This window comes from Drosophila innubila (assembly GCF_004354385.1).
Source record: "Drosophila innubila isolate TH190305 chromosome 2L unlocalized genomic scaffold, UK_Dinn_1.0 4_B_2L, whole genome shotgun sequence".
In the NCBI taxonomy this organism is placed as follows: Eukaryota; Metazoa; Arthropoda; class Insecta; order Diptera; family Drosophilidae; genus Drosophila; species Drosophila innubila.
In genome coordinates, this window is record NW_022995372.1 from 14,026,172 (window position 1) to 14,043,756 (window position 17,585).

The 17,585-nt window shown below is 32.6% G+C and overlaps 3 protein-coding genes across 7 annotated transcripts; 1 reads left to right on the forward strand and 2 right to left on the reverse strand.

Annotated features, from left to right (window-relative positions):
• Positions 1 to 727: 727 nt before the first annotated feature.
• LOC117781484 (protein rolling stone) lies at positions 728 to 8,596 on the reverse strand. 5 transcript variants are annotated; one of them, XM_034618251.1, is made up of 7 exons: positions 8,513 to 8,596; positions 7,486 to 7,561; positions 3,306 to 3,610; positions 2,195 to 2,420; positions 1,816 to 1,935; positions 1,568 to 1,751; positions 728 to 1,507 (listed from the first exon to the last, which is right to left on the reverse strand). In XM_034618251.1, the coding sequence occupies exons 3-7, from the start codon at positions 3,405 to 3,407 to the stop codon at positions 1,168 to 1,170; spliced, it is 972 nt and encodes a 323-aa protein (XP_034474142.1). In that variant the 5' UTR covers positions 3,408 to 3,610; positions 7,486 to 7,561; positions 8,513 to 8,596; the 3' UTR covers positions 728 to 1,167. The 5 variants fall into 5 exon arrangements, with proteins under 5 accessions (XP_034474142.1, XP_034474145.1, XP_034474143.1 ...); XM_034618254.1 differs by having other exon boundaries at positions 8,525 to 8,581; XM_034618252.1 differs by having other exon boundaries at positions 7,486 to 7,621; positions 8,513 to 8,579.
• LOC117781485 (sex-regulated protein janus-B) lies at positions 3,817 to 4,551 on the forward strand. Its single transcript, XM_034618257.1, has 3 exons — positions 3,817 to 3,922; positions 3,998 to 4,165; positions 4,221 to 4,551. The coding sequence occupies exons 1-3, from the start codon at positions 3,871 to 3,873 to the stop codon at positions 4,439 to 4,441; spliced, it is 441 nt and encodes a 146-aa protein (XP_034474148.1). The 5' UTR covers positions 3,817 to 3,870; the 3' UTR covers positions 4,442 to 4,551.
• A 2,447-nt stretch (positions 8,597 to 11,043) lies between the features above and the next one.
• LOC117779920 (protein rolling stone) lies at positions 11,044 to 15,248 on the reverse strand. Its single transcript, XM_034616265.1, has 4 exons — positions 14,749 to 15,248; positions 11,874 to 12,225; positions 11,618 to 11,801; positions 11,044 to 11,558 (listed from the first exon to the last, which is right to left on the reverse strand). The coding sequence occupies exons 1-4, from the start codon at positions 14,848 to 14,850 to the stop codon at positions 11,369 to 11,371; spliced, it is 828 nt and encodes a 275-aa protein (XP_034472156.1). The 5' UTR covers positions 14,851 to 15,248; the 3' UTR covers positions 11,044 to 11,368.
• Positions 15,249 to 17,585: the final 2,337 nt, after the last annotated feature.

Sequence of the window (17,585 nt, forward strand, 5' to 3'; positions counted from 1 at the left end):
TTGTCAATTGGATTTTAATTACAATTTCTCAAAAACTTCTTCAAATTTCTCCTTCAACCATTGTACCCTTATCTAATTCCGTTTTATTAAATTTATCTAAAATTTATTTGATATATTTTAAAACATTTCCTAAAAGTATGTTTTTTGTTAAGAAAGTAAACGCGATTGCTTATTTGGAATATTTTACAATCTATCCAAAAATCAATGTGCTACACTTTTGATATAAATAATAATATAATGTTGGCAATGGAATATCATCGAATTTCTATCGCCCTTTTAAATATTTACAGATAAATATTATTCATTAAAAATCAGACAGATTCAAATAAATAAGAGCTTAAGTTTTTTCCAAATCCTTTACTGTTTGTCAGAATCGCAATATTAAAATGTGTAGCATATGATATAATTACACTCTTGCTAAAAGTATTTGCATTGCTTTATCATGGTTTATTTGATTGTTAACTAAACTATAAATAGTTCCAATTCCAATTATACTAGTCCTTGCGATTGATTAGTCTATTATGACAATTTGGGTTAATATAGTCATTCAAATGCGATTAGGTGCTTGTGTAGAATGTTTACATAGTTCTCAGGCTCTATATAAGTTTGATGAACATCTTCGAGCATTTTTAGAGTCGACATAACACACCTCTCTTAAATCAATTACTTAACCATTTTATTTGTAATTCTTGTTCATGTTTCTCTTGTCTTTTAGTTTTTCTCTTGCTTTTCTGGGTGCATGCAAACTTTTATATTCCAGTGTTTAACCTTTCCACAAAATGTCACTGCACATTAATTTTTGATTATCAACTGTAAAGTTCCCACGAAAAGGGGTGAAAATTCATTCTCTGTCCAATCGAAATTGTTCGGTTGGGTTCTGTCAACTAGTTTTGATTAATTTATGGAATTCCTAATTTTTATTTGGGTTTTTCAATTGGAAAATAAATATCAACAATAGTACAAGTAAACATCTGTAGAATATTGAAAAAAACGTCCTTGACAAAGCTACATTTATTTGCCTAAGATTAACTACAATATAATATAATATCACTGGCTCGAAATTCTACTGTACAGATTGACTAAAGTCGCAATAAAGTCTAGACCACAGTAAGATTTTGGTGAAATATACACCTAAAAAATTATTATCCCGATATTTTGCTTAATATCTTAACTCTTTGGCGCCAACTCTCCACTGGTCGGAGAGTATGCTTGATTCTCATAGCCAGCATAGTTGCCCAGAACCATGGATATTCTAGAAGACGAATGCTGAATACCATTCGGTGTTGTCTGCTTGTCATCGACAGCCTTGCCAGACTTTTTGCTGGCCGTCGTCGGCAGCACAAAGCTTCCCTGTCGACAACTGCGCGAGAGGAAGAGGCGCAGCTTGAAGAAGGCAAATAGGAGTGCATAGACGCAACAGGAGAGAACCAGGACACCTAGAACTGTAATAAATGCATTCCTCGGCTGACTCCAGTCAATCACGTGATAGATATATGGCTTTCCTTTCCTAAATAACAAAAAACCATAGTTAATATGATAATTTAACTAGAATTTGATTTAAGCTCACTTATTCATGCCACCGCACATCTGGTAGATGTATGAAAAAATGGCATAGATAATACCAAATAATACTGGCAGAAATACATGGAGTAATCGCAATGGATGTGCCACAATCCATAGGTCAATAAACATGCAAATCGAGTTGAAGCCATGGGTGAGCACATTTGTTGCATCCAATGCGCTTTCATTGGCTGAAATGATGCGGAAGAACCCGATTTAAAAATTGTCTTTAAGAAATTATCAACAACTATTTACCATCGTAAAGTATGCTCCAGTAGATAATGGTAATAACTACCGACAGTACGAGCGTTATAATGTGCATGCTCCAGTAAATGCGAAAAGGACTCGTCCAGGCCTGCATATTTAACAGTTTATCTGTAACATAAATTTAAAAAAGTTTGTTATCAAAAATCATTTAATTTTCCAGCATCAAAAAATTAATCTCCAGAAAATTTCATTACATGAAAAATTATTTAAAATGTGCAGAAAATTTAAAGTTGTCTAATTTTAAAAATTCAATATTTGTAAACGAATAATATTATTAAAGAAACTTATTATTTATAAATAAGACTGACGATAATCTGTTTTTTTTTTTTTTTGGATAAATTTTTGTATATTTCCATTTAAGGCTTACCCGCATATTCTGGATGATGGTGCCAAATGCTAACTAATATAGCCCCTAGTAAATTGGTCAGCATGCACATCCATATACCCCAATTGGTCATATAGATGAAGTACAGCCAGTAGCTGGATTCATCGTCGGCCTGGGGCCACATGGATTCGATGACGACGCCAATAAAGAAGAGAGCCATAAACCAGCGATAAATCAAATATGTCATGCTTTTTGTACAGGTTTGCCACTGTAATTTGGAACAACAAAGTAAAATGTTAAGTTCTTAGTGTATATACTAGATCTACACATATATATGTTGGGACTGAGGGAGTCTCCTCCAGTGACCATGATGCGGGCTCTTTGTTTTACCCGAACCCACACGGGCTAGAGTTCTGTTATAGTTAGTAACTGTTCGCTGCTTATGAATATTTAAAATGTTTAATTTACAATGCAAGAACAATCGAGTGAGGGTCTGGGTCAGACCACAGCCTGTACGGCTATGTACGGAATGAGTATGACCTCTCATTCTATTGATACTATGAATGAAAGAAGCTCATCAAATATGCTCAAGGTAAAACAATAAAGTGACTCAAACCAGCCGATAGTTAACGCCCACTTATAACAGTTTTGGTAGTTTGATTATGTAAAGCAAAGAATGAAGACTACTTATAAATGCAACCGAACTAAGTCAATCAATAGCACACTTATAGTTATATTGAAACTCTTCCAAATTCTAATAGAATATTTTCCAAAGATTTTTTATGATACCTCAAACTTGCTTAAGAAAAATATTTAAGACTAGTTGCCATTACAAAGTCCAAATTTATTAGAAAATAAAATTCGTTAATTTTAAAGTTTTTATCAGATGGTTGTTCTGTAAAAATCTTACGATATAACACGCTTACTAACATCTTTCAAGATATTTGATTTGACTGCCTTTATGTTATTAAAATACTTAATTTCTTTCAATAACTCTTATACTGAACAGATAAAAACTCTTATAAACAGGTACGTGTAAAATGCAAACGGTTTGTGAAGGACATAAAAATTATTTAAGGCACCAAAAAGTTTTGATTGAGCCAATTACGCACTAGCTAAGGAATAATTGAATCTTATTTCTTTTAAGTCTTACCTGCGACTTGACAAAGTCATCGGGTGTATCGTGATCGAATCCGCAACGTTTTCGTCGAAACTCCTTCCTGACGGGGTGAACAATTACTTGAAGTTTTGTCATCGTTTTAAAATCGGAGATGTTTTCAACAGACTCGTTGTGATTCCTTGGATGTTCTTTATAGTATAATCTGATGCAGGTTTAGTTTAATAGAAGGTTTGCGTAATTTGTCGAGACATGCATTTACTGTGTTATGTAATATCAACAGTTTGTTTCAATTGCCATGCTTTCTATCCGGTTGTTATCAACTTGCGGCATTCGGAATGCTGTGAATTTTACAAATTATATTATATGCATTAATTATTTGGATTTAACAAACCATATGAATTAATTTTTTTATTCTTATATACTGGGATATGTATTCAATATGACTCAGTGTGCCTTGTTTTTTTTTTTTAATTTTTCCAACTAAGTAGGTGCTTATATATTTTTAAATATTTCAGTCCGTATTATTATCTTATATGGTCAACAACAAAATACTAAGTTCCGTATAAGTTTTAAACATTTTTTCTAAATTTTTTTAGAGATGGATAAAGTTCGCAAATTAATATTACCCACATGGCGTCCACTTCAATTTGGTAAACCGTGTATAATCAATAGATTCTGCTCAAAATATTATATTCCGTGAACTTGTACTTTATTATAATCCTCAGCCGCGCGTAACTTCTGCTGTCCCAATCAGGTCTCGAGTCTTGTGTCATTCCCTGAGATCTCTGTCGGCGATGGAAAACTCAAATATATTTTAGCCAAGGTCTACATTCATGGAGAAATGTCACATGCTAAGACGGTAGTCCGTACTCTTGGCCGTGTTAAGTACCATCGTGAGTTTGATTGGAATACCCCATTCAGCAATTGTATTAATCAATTCCCTCCCAGTTAACATCTATGATCAGCTGCAAAAGGAAGCAGCAGCCAAGAATTTGTGCACTCAATGCTTGGGTGGAGGAACTCTGGTGCATGATCCTGAGAAGCATTATATAAAAATCTTTGGACAATCTCAGACTCTGGGCAGGGCCGATCATGATGAAACCAAATCCATTCTATTCCACAAATATCCCGACTATAAAATTGATGCTGAATCTTCAGACACCGATTGAGTAAAAATTCAAATTATTTTTCATAATAACATACAAAATCCAACGTTATATTTTACCTCTTGTTAGAAATTATTGATAAATAATAATATTCATACTTGATACAGATCTAACCTAAGATCACTTTTTATTTCAATATTGTAAAGGATGTTAAATTTGTGCAATTTTGAAAGATCATTTTTGGTAAATCAGAAAGTTTTGAAATCCGTACTAGTTCTTAAACTTGTGATAAATTCGTAATCAGTATGTGTTGAATGACATGATAACTTGTTATATAAATTAGCCTTCTACATAAACAATTTTAATTAAATAATTGTGAAAGATATTTTTTATCGTTCGTAAAATACACTCAGTATTACCAATCAAACTATTTTACCGATACCATAATTTGGTATTTTTTAATAGTTGCAAATTTCCGGCTAAATGTTAAAACTAGTAATCAGGTGATCACAGTTACCTGCCGAATGTCCCCATTTAAAGAGTCATTGAGACAAATGAAGCTAACAAAGATAACGATGCCATTATTTGAACCATTTACATAACTATTTTGCACAGAAAGTATAGAGTATCGAGTGCAACGGACTGCAGAGTATCCATTTGCGACTTGAATTGATGACAGTTCGCTTCATTGCTCCCAGTTATTATTATTATTATTATTTGTTCCATGAGAAATTACGCTAGCTAATAATTTAATAAGCAACTCGTCCGACAGTTCAGTTTGCCATCAAGCTTTTGCAAGTTTAACTCTGACTATCTTAATTATTATGAAGCATTATTGTGTGTCTGTCTGCTTGTGAAATATACATTAAATATAATAAAACAATTAGTCTCCTAAGGTCAGCACTTATTGTACCCAATGGGTGCTATAAAAACAAGGTGATCACATACAAAATTACAACTATCTTAATACAAACCGTAGTTTGGCTTGCTCAAACTAACTTGGTTAATACTTAAGAGGCCTAATGGCATTGTGAATTTTTAACCATCTCAAAAAGAAACATAAAAAATCCTAAGTCAAACATTTTAAAACACTTTCAACTGGTTTTAGGCAAAAAAGAGAATATTTCAACATTGCATTTAAATCTATATATGTAATATTTTGTGGTATTTAAAAGGTTTATGTGTGTACTGTTTATGAAATATTTGTTATATCTTCAACTTACTTCAACTTCTGTTAGTATGCGAGTTCCTGTCCTGTGATGAGAAAAAACACACATGTTGTTTTTTTAATTATAAAACTAAAATGTTCTGGTATATTCGACGATAAGCTGGCTTAAAAGCAACATCAGCTGGCTCCCTTTAAAATCCAAATGATATTCCTTACATGGACAAACAGGTTTTTAACTGGTTATGATATGTAATTCTTTATAAGAAAAGTAAAGTACTTAATTGTTGAATACAATATATACTGAATATATCTTTTAATTTCAAGCTTCTTTTATGCCTTTTAGAAACCACAGATGCAGTATATATTATCTTGTGATAAAACTACAAATAGAAAGTTACAGATTTGCATTTGCAATGGTGCTGAAATATTATGCACTAATACATATACAGTAAATATTATATCTTAAATCTACAATTTGTTTTGCAGCTGTTTTAAATAAAGCTTTTAATATCAAGACACCTTTCTTTCTACTTATATTTCAATAAAAGTTAATTATCGTGTAAAAAAAATGGAACACAAAAGATTTTTCATAGATATTGTCACCTTGTTTGGTATTAAATTACGAGTAGTGGTAAATGTTTTCCAAGTCTGTTTCCAACACAAAACACAAATCACTTAATGGAGTGTGACACTCGCGTCCCTGAACTTGCTCGAATGACAACAGACTTGAAGATACGTCTACAATTCAACAGCAACAGAAAAAAAAACTGTTTAACAGCCCAACTAAGCGTGGTTACCATGTGTACTCGTAACTATTTGTAGGTACCTATATCTTTTCTTGTCTGTTTATGTATTGCCCATTTTATTTTATTCACGTTTCTGCCTTTTGTGCTACATTTTCGTCAACAAAGAGTTGAAGATAAGTGTACGAGTACCAGTTTAAATTCAAAATATATAGGTTTATGGCCCTTGCATTTGTACTACAATGAACCGCGAGTTTGCCTTCGTTTGAAGTTGAATAAAACTTGAATGAAAGAAATTAAAACTTGTTGACCTTTACATCGGCGCCAACTGTGTATATAAAATGATTTTTGTGAATGCAGTCAAACCACCTGACAAAAGGCAAATACACCGCCGCATCATACTTTATCTAAATCTGTTATATCTAATCATCTGTGTATCTAAAGAAAAAAGTCGACCCACTTCGGTAAAACTAAGTTGAGGCCACTTGACTAGATAACTGAAACAAAGATTCCATATTCAGAATCATTGTTTTTCCATTTCTGACTGAATTAACATGTCTATTTCACCTACGTTTATTTCGATTCCATTCAAATTCATCGCGTAGAAAGTGAAATCAAAACAGTTCAACGGCATTCGAAAATTTCAAATGCTAATATTAATCAATGATCAAAAATTTCATGCCATGATCAATTTACATTTTGTATAATTGACCAAACTTCATCGTTAATATTCTTGAGTATATTATGCACATGAATGTTAATTAGTCTATTGACAAGTTTTGATTGTTGGCCATTATTAAAAGTGACGAGAACTGATTAGAGATGTTTGCGTTATTGAAGTTGTTAATTAAAAACGTAAAGCTTATTTGAACACCATAAAGATAAAAATGTATAAAACTTAGGAGGCCTTAATTTCAGATTCATAACATTAAGCGTTTTATAATGTTTCAGACTCAAAATCTAGAATTTTTACTAAATATTTCAAATAATTCATTTTCAGAAATTTCATGTCATTGTTAAACGGTATATTTTGTATTTGTTCTCCTTCAAAATATCTTCATAAATTATGTAAATGATTTTAGAATTATTCGTACTCATTTAAGCTATTGATCCACTGACTAATACAACCCTCGTGTCCAACCTTGTATCTACTTTTTTATAATATCGAATAATGATCAACTGAAATGTAAACTCACCTTCAGTTCGTCAAGTTGCTAGAATTGACTTTACTATATCCGATCAAGTATTTGTTGGGTATTTGGGTTGCCGTTCCTTGAATGTGCGAGTAGAGGAAGTCAACATTTGCTTTTTTATAATTGTACACTTAGTTCACTAAAAATTTAAATTGGCAGAGACCTTCCCAAACAGAAATAATGCCACTCATTAACGATAACTGGAAAACGTGCATATATTTTGAGTACGTGCCAATAAATGAGCCAATTAATATGCGATACCCGCGTGTTAGCTGCGTCGATTTTGTATGGATTTTGATCTTAAAAATTTTCGCTGTTTTCTTTGCATAACTAGAAAAGTATTTAAGTTGTCAATTAGATTTGCATATGCGAAGGAGATTGCATAAGCCTTCAATCGCCAATTTCAAGTACCTGCCACTGTTTATTGAGAGATCTACCAAAAGTGGCAACACCTCGCTGAAGGGGGAAAATCCCAGTCAAAAAGCCAACATTGAATATTCCACACACGATGCCAAAGAGAATAAAAAACAAACGCACTTTTAAATGGCCTAATCTCGTATTAACAATAATGATGCCTTGTTGAGAGTTTAGCGAATTTGTTGCTGGTTTTCTAGTTGTATTATTATTGTTTTTTTATTTTGTTTTTTTTTTTTTTTATATACCCTGTTTATTTAGCGAGTTGGGATCGCATTTTGCGTGTTTTATACGCGTGGCTTGGCAATCTAACTGCCAGTTTGGGCCGTGTAGTAATTTCTTTTTGGGTCAACAACACAAACAACAACAACTTTGCATAACTGTGCTTGGCTTTTATATTGTGTTTGGCTTATTGCATTTGCAACTTGTATTACAGCAACACAACATACACAAAATGCACCAATCTACACACAATCACACACACACACAACCACATTCACATTCACAAGCTAATGCAGCACAGTTAGAGAACCATAGACAACTTGAACATGCCACACAGATCTTTATCCCAATAGCAAAAAACAATCCCCCAGGCAAATATTCAACGAACCAAAACCGAGACCCAAACCTCTGCAGATCCACCGAACAAATCACGACTTATCGACGCGACGCGCGTTCCAAAACTGATCGCAACTTGTCCAAGCCAACGACAACTTCGGCAAGCATCGCTCCGAGCTGCACAGTGTGGCAAGAAGCTGCATCTATGTGAGCAATTGCAGACATATTTTAAAAATGTATAAGCACTTTATGTAGCTTAAGATGTAGAATTTTGATTGACCTTAAAAATATATATATTTAAATCAGAATGTACTTAAGTATTATAATGATATTTTAAATAAATAATTTTAGTTACATTAAAACATGTTAAAAATTTCCAAATTCAAATCAGGAGTTAAATAACAATACAAAACACTAAGAGCCGGTTTTTCAATGTTTATATAAGGGGTTTGATAACTATATCAGAGATATTTTGACGTAAATTGTATAGAAATTAATGTCAAATTTGAAGATATCTATTTCATAAAATTTAAGGAGACATTGAAAAAGCGGCCCTTTATTGTTTGTACTTGTTGTTAATATTATAATCATTTATATCTAATAAATTAAATTTGTCAACAATCACTTGCAACAATAGTGATTTTCTAAAAATATAATATGATCTTGTACATATAAGTAAAAATAAATTCAATATTTAATATATATTTTTAAAATAAAATTAGATTTGTTGTGAACATAATAATCATTAATATCTAATTAATTAAATTCGTCCACAATCACATACAACAAGTTTGATTTGTGTAAGCCAAAATGTGAAAAACTATTGAACAAATATTTAACAATATTATTTTACGATTTGCGGAGTACTAAGCCACTGTGAATTTAACATCGTATATCGTAAACCGTTTATCGTAATGTTATTTTGTCGTTGAGATTGGGACTGTACGGGTAGCTTACCTGAGTATTGCAGAATGAGTTTCGCATACACATCATAAACATGCGATACTCTAGTATTTAAATGAATATAAATATATGAATATGAATTAAAATAAAAGGTATAGTTGGAATATTTTTACGGTTGGAAATAAGCCTAGATGCTATAAATTACTCATTTTATTGCTTTAAAACTTTCATTTTTTTTTTTTAATTCTTGTGATAGTTTTTGAAACATTTGAATTTTGCTGAGTGTAATCGTTTCATTTCTCAAGTCTGCTTTTCTTCAGAACCATTAAGTAAATATAACGACGATGCTCTACCTCGGTTTCTTCCAGTTCTTCTTTGTACCGCATTTTGAAATTTCCTCATGAGAAACGAAGAGCTAATTAGTCGTTTATATCTTATTTTCTTTCGCATTTTGACAATCTGTCTGAACAGAATAAAAGCAGTTTGACCAAACCTCAATCTAACCATGTACAGTTTATTTTTCTTTCTTCCTCTCTCTCTCTCTCTCTGTCCATCACCCTATTTCTTTTCCTTTTCGTGTTTTTTTTTGCAGTATACTTTGGGAACTCGTTTCAGCTTGTTGGTTTACTAGACGATATAAATTTGGCAATGATTTCAAGTAACGCATCGGCTACCCCAATGACGCATTATTTATATTCAGCAATCAGCTGGAGTGGGAGCTGAAACTTTCAGCTCGAAATTTGGGCCTAATACTAATAAAAAACACAATGCACATTTATTTCTATCGATCATGGAGATTTGGCACATTCACATTCTCTCTATAAAACAGAACATAAACACATTGAGAGAGAGGGAAATGAAAGACGGTAATAAAAGTAAAATATACGTGTGTGTATATGTATTAATAGAGTTGTGTGTATTCTAGTACATAACCAACTTCACACACAGACATAGGTATGTCATTGGCCTTATTACACTTTCCTTTCCTAAGACATATGAAGTTTATAATAAGCTTTGATATATATATTTTTTATTAAATATCTAAGCTATTCAAAAATATTATAAGATATTTGAACTCCTCTTCGTAAAGATACTTCTATAAGATGGTTTAACCGTGACATATAATTTAAAATTTGTGTAATAATACATACTGAGCGTTACAACTGATTTAAATGCTTTTTTTTTACATATTTTTTGTGAGTACTAAGCTGATTGCATAAAACATCGGCGAAAGTAAATACCTAGTATGCTGAAATTAATTTTTTCATTGTTTGGCAATTAAATTATTTTATAATCGTATAAATATGTTTACGAAAAATCTTAAAATTAATAATTATTAATTTGATTCTAAACAGATACCCAAATCAGTAGCATCTGTTATTATCGGTGTCTGATTTAATTATTCAAAATTTAATTATTATCCCTAAATAACAATTTTCTTTGTATTGTATATGGGTAAGTCTTATCATTTTTTTACCAAACGATATTAAGTTAAAGTAAAAACACAAAATAAAGGCTTATGAAACCGTTTTCATTTGATTTTATATTGTATAATTCTATAGCTACCAATTGCTTGATATTAATAATTACAATTACTATTTAAATAACTTTAAATCCATTTAAACAATATTTCAGTGATGAATATTCCAAGTCCTGCAGAGGAAATATTTAATTAAGATATAATAATTTTTCTTCAACTATGTCATATACTACGGATTCCATAGTAAGAATCTTTATTCAATTGTTTATACCGATAAAAATAAAACTAGCCATAGCACATTCAAGTTGCTAAGGCATTAAGGAACATTCGACTATTCACTTAGCAATTATTGTCTAAATAAATAATTCACCTATAAAATGACATAAATAAATGCAATGTGTGATGAGAGCGAGTGTGTGAGTATGTGGGTTAGTATGTAACTATATGGAAATTACGAAATAATGCTGGCGGTACTACATAAGACTACTTGACTGAGTGCAGTTAATAATGTGAGAGAGTTTGTGCTGTATTTCATATAAGACCCACTGCATGGGGAGTCCAGACGACGCTGAAGGCGCGATTAAAGGCCTGTTTTAGTTTATGAAAGCCGAAAAGGATCACCCAATAGCAAATGATAATAAGGAAGACACCAACGAAGGTCACCAGGCAGCCCATCGGTTTGTTCCAGTTCAATATGGAGTAGACAAAGGGATTTCCAAATCTACGGGGGGAAATCAAATCATTATCTAATAATCTATGTGGAGAGTGCGGGCTACTTACTCATCGGTGCCGCCACAAAAGTGATAGATGAGGGTGAATACGAAGTAGGCGATCGCCAGAAACATAGTCTGCACCATATGCAGAAGTCGCAACGGAAAAGCCACGATCATAAAATCGATCAGCATACAAACGGTATTCAGAGCATGTGTTATAACACTTATTTCCTTAAATCGTGCGGGTTTGTCTACAACATAATGTATGATTAGTTGGTTTGTCATTCAAATGTAATATACAATTGAATTGTTTAAATACTCACTCATACGACCATGTAGAAATATCCAGTATATGGTGGATATGATCAGTGCCAACAGCAGTGACATATTGTAGAGCCACCAATAGATCTTCAATCCCCACGTTGTGCGCGCCTTTTGTCCCGCCTCATTCACCAGACTCCGAACATTCTGTAGATCGTAGTGCCATCGAGTGACGTTTATGGCGGACAGCAGCATGGTTATTGTGATCAGACCGAAGCCCCAGTTGGTCATATAGATGAAGAACTTGCCATCGCAGAATTGCAAAATAATGCAAGTGATGTATACGCCCAAAAAGAATATGGCCCATATCCAACGATATAGTAAATAAAGAATGCTGACCTCATTCTTTTGCCACTACAGGAAGAGACACAAGGGCAGGGGTCAGTACAGAATTTGCAATTCAGTAATGTCAAGATGTGCAATTCCAAATGACAATTGTCATAAACATTTTTAGTATATGTACTTCTAATGCATATGAAATAAGATAACCTATGATCTAATGTAATTTTAAATGTACCTCGAGAGCTTTCGAGCTAAAATGTTGGGAAACAATAAAAATAAATATTACAAATAATTATGATAATGGAAATGTTAAACCAAATACAAAAGTTAAACGGAATCAAGGCTGCAAACCGTTTCTGAACCTAACCTCGAAGAACCGGTTCGGTTCGGGTTCTTAAGCAGCCTGAACCGGATCTTGTGCCGAACCCTTAAAGTTGTTAACTTTGCGAGCCCGAACCCAAGCCGAACCGCTTTCTAAAATAAAAGGTTCAGTTCGAAATAAAAATCTTCAAATAAAGGTTAATTATCATCAAACTTTGATTTCTTTAAAAAAAAACAAAATTAATTTGTTCAAAATGTAGAAAAATATTTTTATGTATGAAATTGAACCAAGGGTCGAATCCAAACCTTGGGTTCAAGGGGTATATAAACCAATTCGTTTACCGAACCGATGTCATGCTCTATGGTTCGAACCGCATAACCGAGCCTTTAACAACATTTTGGAGGCTTGCAGCCTTGAAACTTGTGATTACCTTTACTCTAACAATTTTATGCATTTAAAGGGACCTTTTAATTCTATGAGTTGAATATAAAATTATGTAAACATTAATTGTGATAAGAATTCATAAAAAAATCATTGTATAATAAAATGTAAATGTTTATGACAATTATTAAAAGCAATGGTAAATTATGTTTAAGAAATAACTTCAAATGTTAAATATTATTGACTCTGAGATCTTATTAGTTTATAGCGTTAAACCCAGGTTAAGCTTTTTAAAATATATAAGTAAATATTGTGCAATCTATATAACAGTTTAAGAACCTAATGATGGAGATTTGTAAAATGTACAGATTAATATAAAATTTTTTTTCAACTTTACAAATACATTTAAATAATTTTATTTAAACATATTTTATTTTCTTCAACTGATATCTTATCCAAAAATTGAAATTTTTATAATGATTAAATTTATATTTAACAGTATTAGAATAATAGGGAAAAAACTGAATTTATCAGTCACATAAAAAAGATAAGAAAGTTTGATTTTCGTTGGATCACTGATTCACTTTACCCGGAAATAATGATGGTGCGTATGGCCCACCGAGAATGTGCTGACTTTGTTTTGTGATTAGAAACGTTAAACTTGTTGGTAAACAAGGTAGCTAATCTTATCTACGAATTATGAGCATGAGGCGAGCCCTTTAATTGCGCTTTGTAATTTATTTTGTAAAAAATTACATAATGTACCTTGTCCAGTCGAAATAGTCGTAATAAAAGCAACATGACAACTGTTATAATATCATGTAGGGGATCTTATCTATCGCAGTGATGCTGTCTACCAATGACGTAGTCTGACTCGTGCTTGTTTAGTTAGTAAGTGTTAGTTAATTTGTTTACAAAAACACAACTCCCATTGCGTAATATAGTTGGATTTATGTATATTTACTTTGCATTGAACTTGAAATTAACGGAAGTGCTCGACTATGCGGACACCACCAGAGGACATCGAATCCAATAGAATCGGGTTACCAAATATACAGAGCATAGTGTTAATCATTTCTGTTTAATTACGATAATTCGCATTGTTGCTAAAATAATACGTAAGCATGGGGAATGCGTCAAATATTATGCGGGTACAGTGGACGCCCATTAAAAGAAATAATTCAGTGTCAATGGGAATTTAATTGCAATACACTAAAAAGTGTAAAAGTGTGTATTGTAATTTATTTAGTTTAACATTTGACTCATTTCAGTGTATGCATTGCATAGAACTATTTAATAGAATATATGGACATTTTGGATTCATGAATTGGAAATGTTTTATGTTAATAGCATGGCATATGCTAATAAATGGGGGTTAGACATAAAAACTCATTAAATGTACGCAAAATAAAATTTATTTTTTTTTATTTTGATATAAGGAATTTTATACTATAGCATCTAGACTTTAAAGTTTAAGTATGCTGAAATTAAGTTAGTCCATCAGAAGTTTAGTAAAGTTAATCAAGACATATTTACACCAAATTCTGTAATTTCTAAAATTTACCTAAATTTTGAATTGTTCGCTTGTTAAATTGTATTCCTGCATAGAGGTTTCTCAGATATGAATAACAGTTTTAATCGATTAATAAGAGTTTGAATCACTGCTTATTACCTTCTTTAAAGGGTATACAAAGTTCGTTGCACTGGGTCTAACTATCATTTCACATGTTTTATTTGCCAAGCTTTGTCTTAATGCTTTTATAGCTCCAACGTGTTTGCATAGTAAAGTGCTAAGGGTTAGTTAAATGATCTCACAAATCTCTCACACAAAGTTGCCCGTTTTAATGGTAGGTGCGAAGGGCTCTCAAATGAGGTCTATGACGTATACTCACCAGGGATTTGTAGAATAAATGTACGTGATTGTATTCAAAGCCGAAATTCTGCTTTTGTAATTCCTGGTTGAGGCCCTTGCCGAACTTTTTTAGGAATTGCATTTTAAGCGCGATCGTCTGTGAGTCGTGTGTTTAAGTTGATGACTACCGACTTTTTTTTTTCAAATGTTCTACCAAAGTGTGAGTCTGTGTGTGTTTGCTTTTGGACTGCAGCTGGCAAACTTCACGAGGAGAATTCAGCTGAAACAGCTCATTCGGTTACGCGTCAGGCCACACGACAGCAACTGCAGCAAATTTTTCTAACTGATCTCGGAAAATGACTGCTGAGCTCACACTTGGACGGAATCAAATTCAAAGTCGGACTTGGAGCTGAAGCTGGAGTCGTTTGTTTGGTTGCTTCAGTTGGTACGCGGAGCACTTTCGTGCACTACCCAACGAGACACAGAGCGAACTGAAAGCGTCAAAGCTTTTACCCTTTTGGAAGACCCGACAATACTGTCTGACTGACGCCGAACCGACGAACGAACCTCCGATTAGAAAACGGCGCGGAGGCTTCGGACTCGCCAAACACGAAGTGAAATGCGAAAAATTGTTAGTGTCATAATATGCTTTATATACTCGTACGTAGCTGAAGCTGTATACGATCGATGATCGACAAGCATTTCCAAAATTTATATCATAACAAACACAAAAAAGCAATGTTCCGTACGGTATATATACCCCTTCGGACCGAAAAAGAACGATTATTAAATTCATCTTATTAATATCAAATATAAGTATATTATTATTATTTTCTTTTTTTAATATTATTTAACAATATTTTATGTATTTTCTGTAGCACATATCCTCTTAAAACTCTGAGTACTGGGTAAAAGTGTGAACTTAGATAAGATATGAAAAGGAGATAAATAAAGTTAATTTGCGTAATGTGTGTGATCTTTTATCCATTAACAATTCTATTTACTATAACTTTATATATTTATAGTAACAAACACCCTCTCAGTATTTATGTATAGGGTATACAAATAAACAAAATAAAGTAATTTAATTAAAGCATATCGTAAATATGAACAAATGTGTTCGTGTATACGTAGAGTGTCATTGTGTTAAGTGATCCATCCAAAACTGAATGCTGTGGGAAGCAGTTCTTATGATATGATATCAATGATATTGACAGTAGCATCGCTTTTCATCATCCGTTGACTTTATTGAACTTGAAGTCATGGAGGTCAATCAATTAATATTTCCAGCACTTCCAATTGTTAGTAGTCCAAATACTATGCGTGTGGGAGTCTTTTTTTAGGTGGGTTGAAATTCTTAACTTACCCCAAAAAATATCATAGGTTTGACCTACATTTGCCTTATCAATCGGGAGATAAATGTGTTGTGAAAGTAGAACAAAAAGAAAGCCATTAAACGTCATTTTCAATTGATTATCTAATTATATTTTGTGATAAAGATTCAGATCATTAAAATAACGACTATATACATAATTCTATTTATTTTTTTTTGCAAGGGTTGGACATACCAATTTGTCTTGTAATTTGATCAGTTGGGGTCGATCAAATAAACAGGGCATCCATTATAGATTGGTTTTAATTAACATACCTCTCAAATTTATTTATATTGTTACCATATATCATTTTCAACTCGTTCAATAATGTTCCTCAATTTGCAAATTGATTCAGTTAGGGACCTTGCTGACTGGAACCTCATATACCTATTATTATTCAGTGAAAATCGAAAGTGTCAGTAGAAATAAAGACGTAACTGATTCTTATTGGTTCTTTATTGCATAAATTTAATTTACAAGTCCAATTGAATGCCAATTTACAAGTAGACTCCCAAACAAGCCCTCCACTTTATGTCACTACTAATTGACGCCTCGAATACACTCATATCCATTCAGTGTAATGTGTAACGAATGCAACTGTTATTCACATGCCTTAAAGAGGCATTAGCTGTATCTAATAATGATATTGCATGTCCATTGTAATAGATTTGTAGCAAATTTGGAATTTAAAGTATAGATTTGCGTGACATTTAAGAGGGGCTTGTTTAGCTACTCAAAATTCACCTAAAAAGATTAGAAACTTAGGGGGGTTGTACGAAAGCTCTACACGGAAATTGATTTAGAAATATTTTTCTTATCCGAACTTAAATAAGTATATCTTTACTATACTCAGTTTATTCAATTTCTTAATTTGATCTACAAAATTTTAATTCAAACTGATTAATATTAAAGTATTTTATTACTCCCAAATTTTCAGTTGTTATTATTGTCAAAGAACGGCGTCTATTTTATGAATGACACTATCAGTTCTTGTTACTATTAGTCATTTGGTTTATCTATTATTTTTATTAGGGGCTTTACTCGAGTGTCGCTGTTAACGTACCATGCGGTGTGTCTGGAGTTCCATTCCATAGGGAATTCATTGAACAGCCGAGTTCAAGTTCCAAATTGAAGCACAATCGCGACGTCTCGTAACATTGTCCGATATTAGTTTGATGAAATGGTAAATTATTAATGATAAATTGACTAAGTTTGCGAATGCTTTGAGTTTGAATAATACTTGTATGATTAATTTGTTTCGACTTCTATTTTTATCGCAAAATCGTAAAATTCACTTGATTTCTTATCATCAAAAAACTTAATGGCGTCATGAATCATGTGCAATACATCTAAGCCGTGCTATTGTGGCAACTGCCATGTGGAAAAGCTTTGTGGAGCGTGGGAAGTCTTTTAGAGCAAATACTGTTTGCCGCGTGGCCAAGTTGGTCGGTTTGTGGCCAAAACAGCGACGACAGCGGCTAATCACTTCAGTGTGCTTATCACA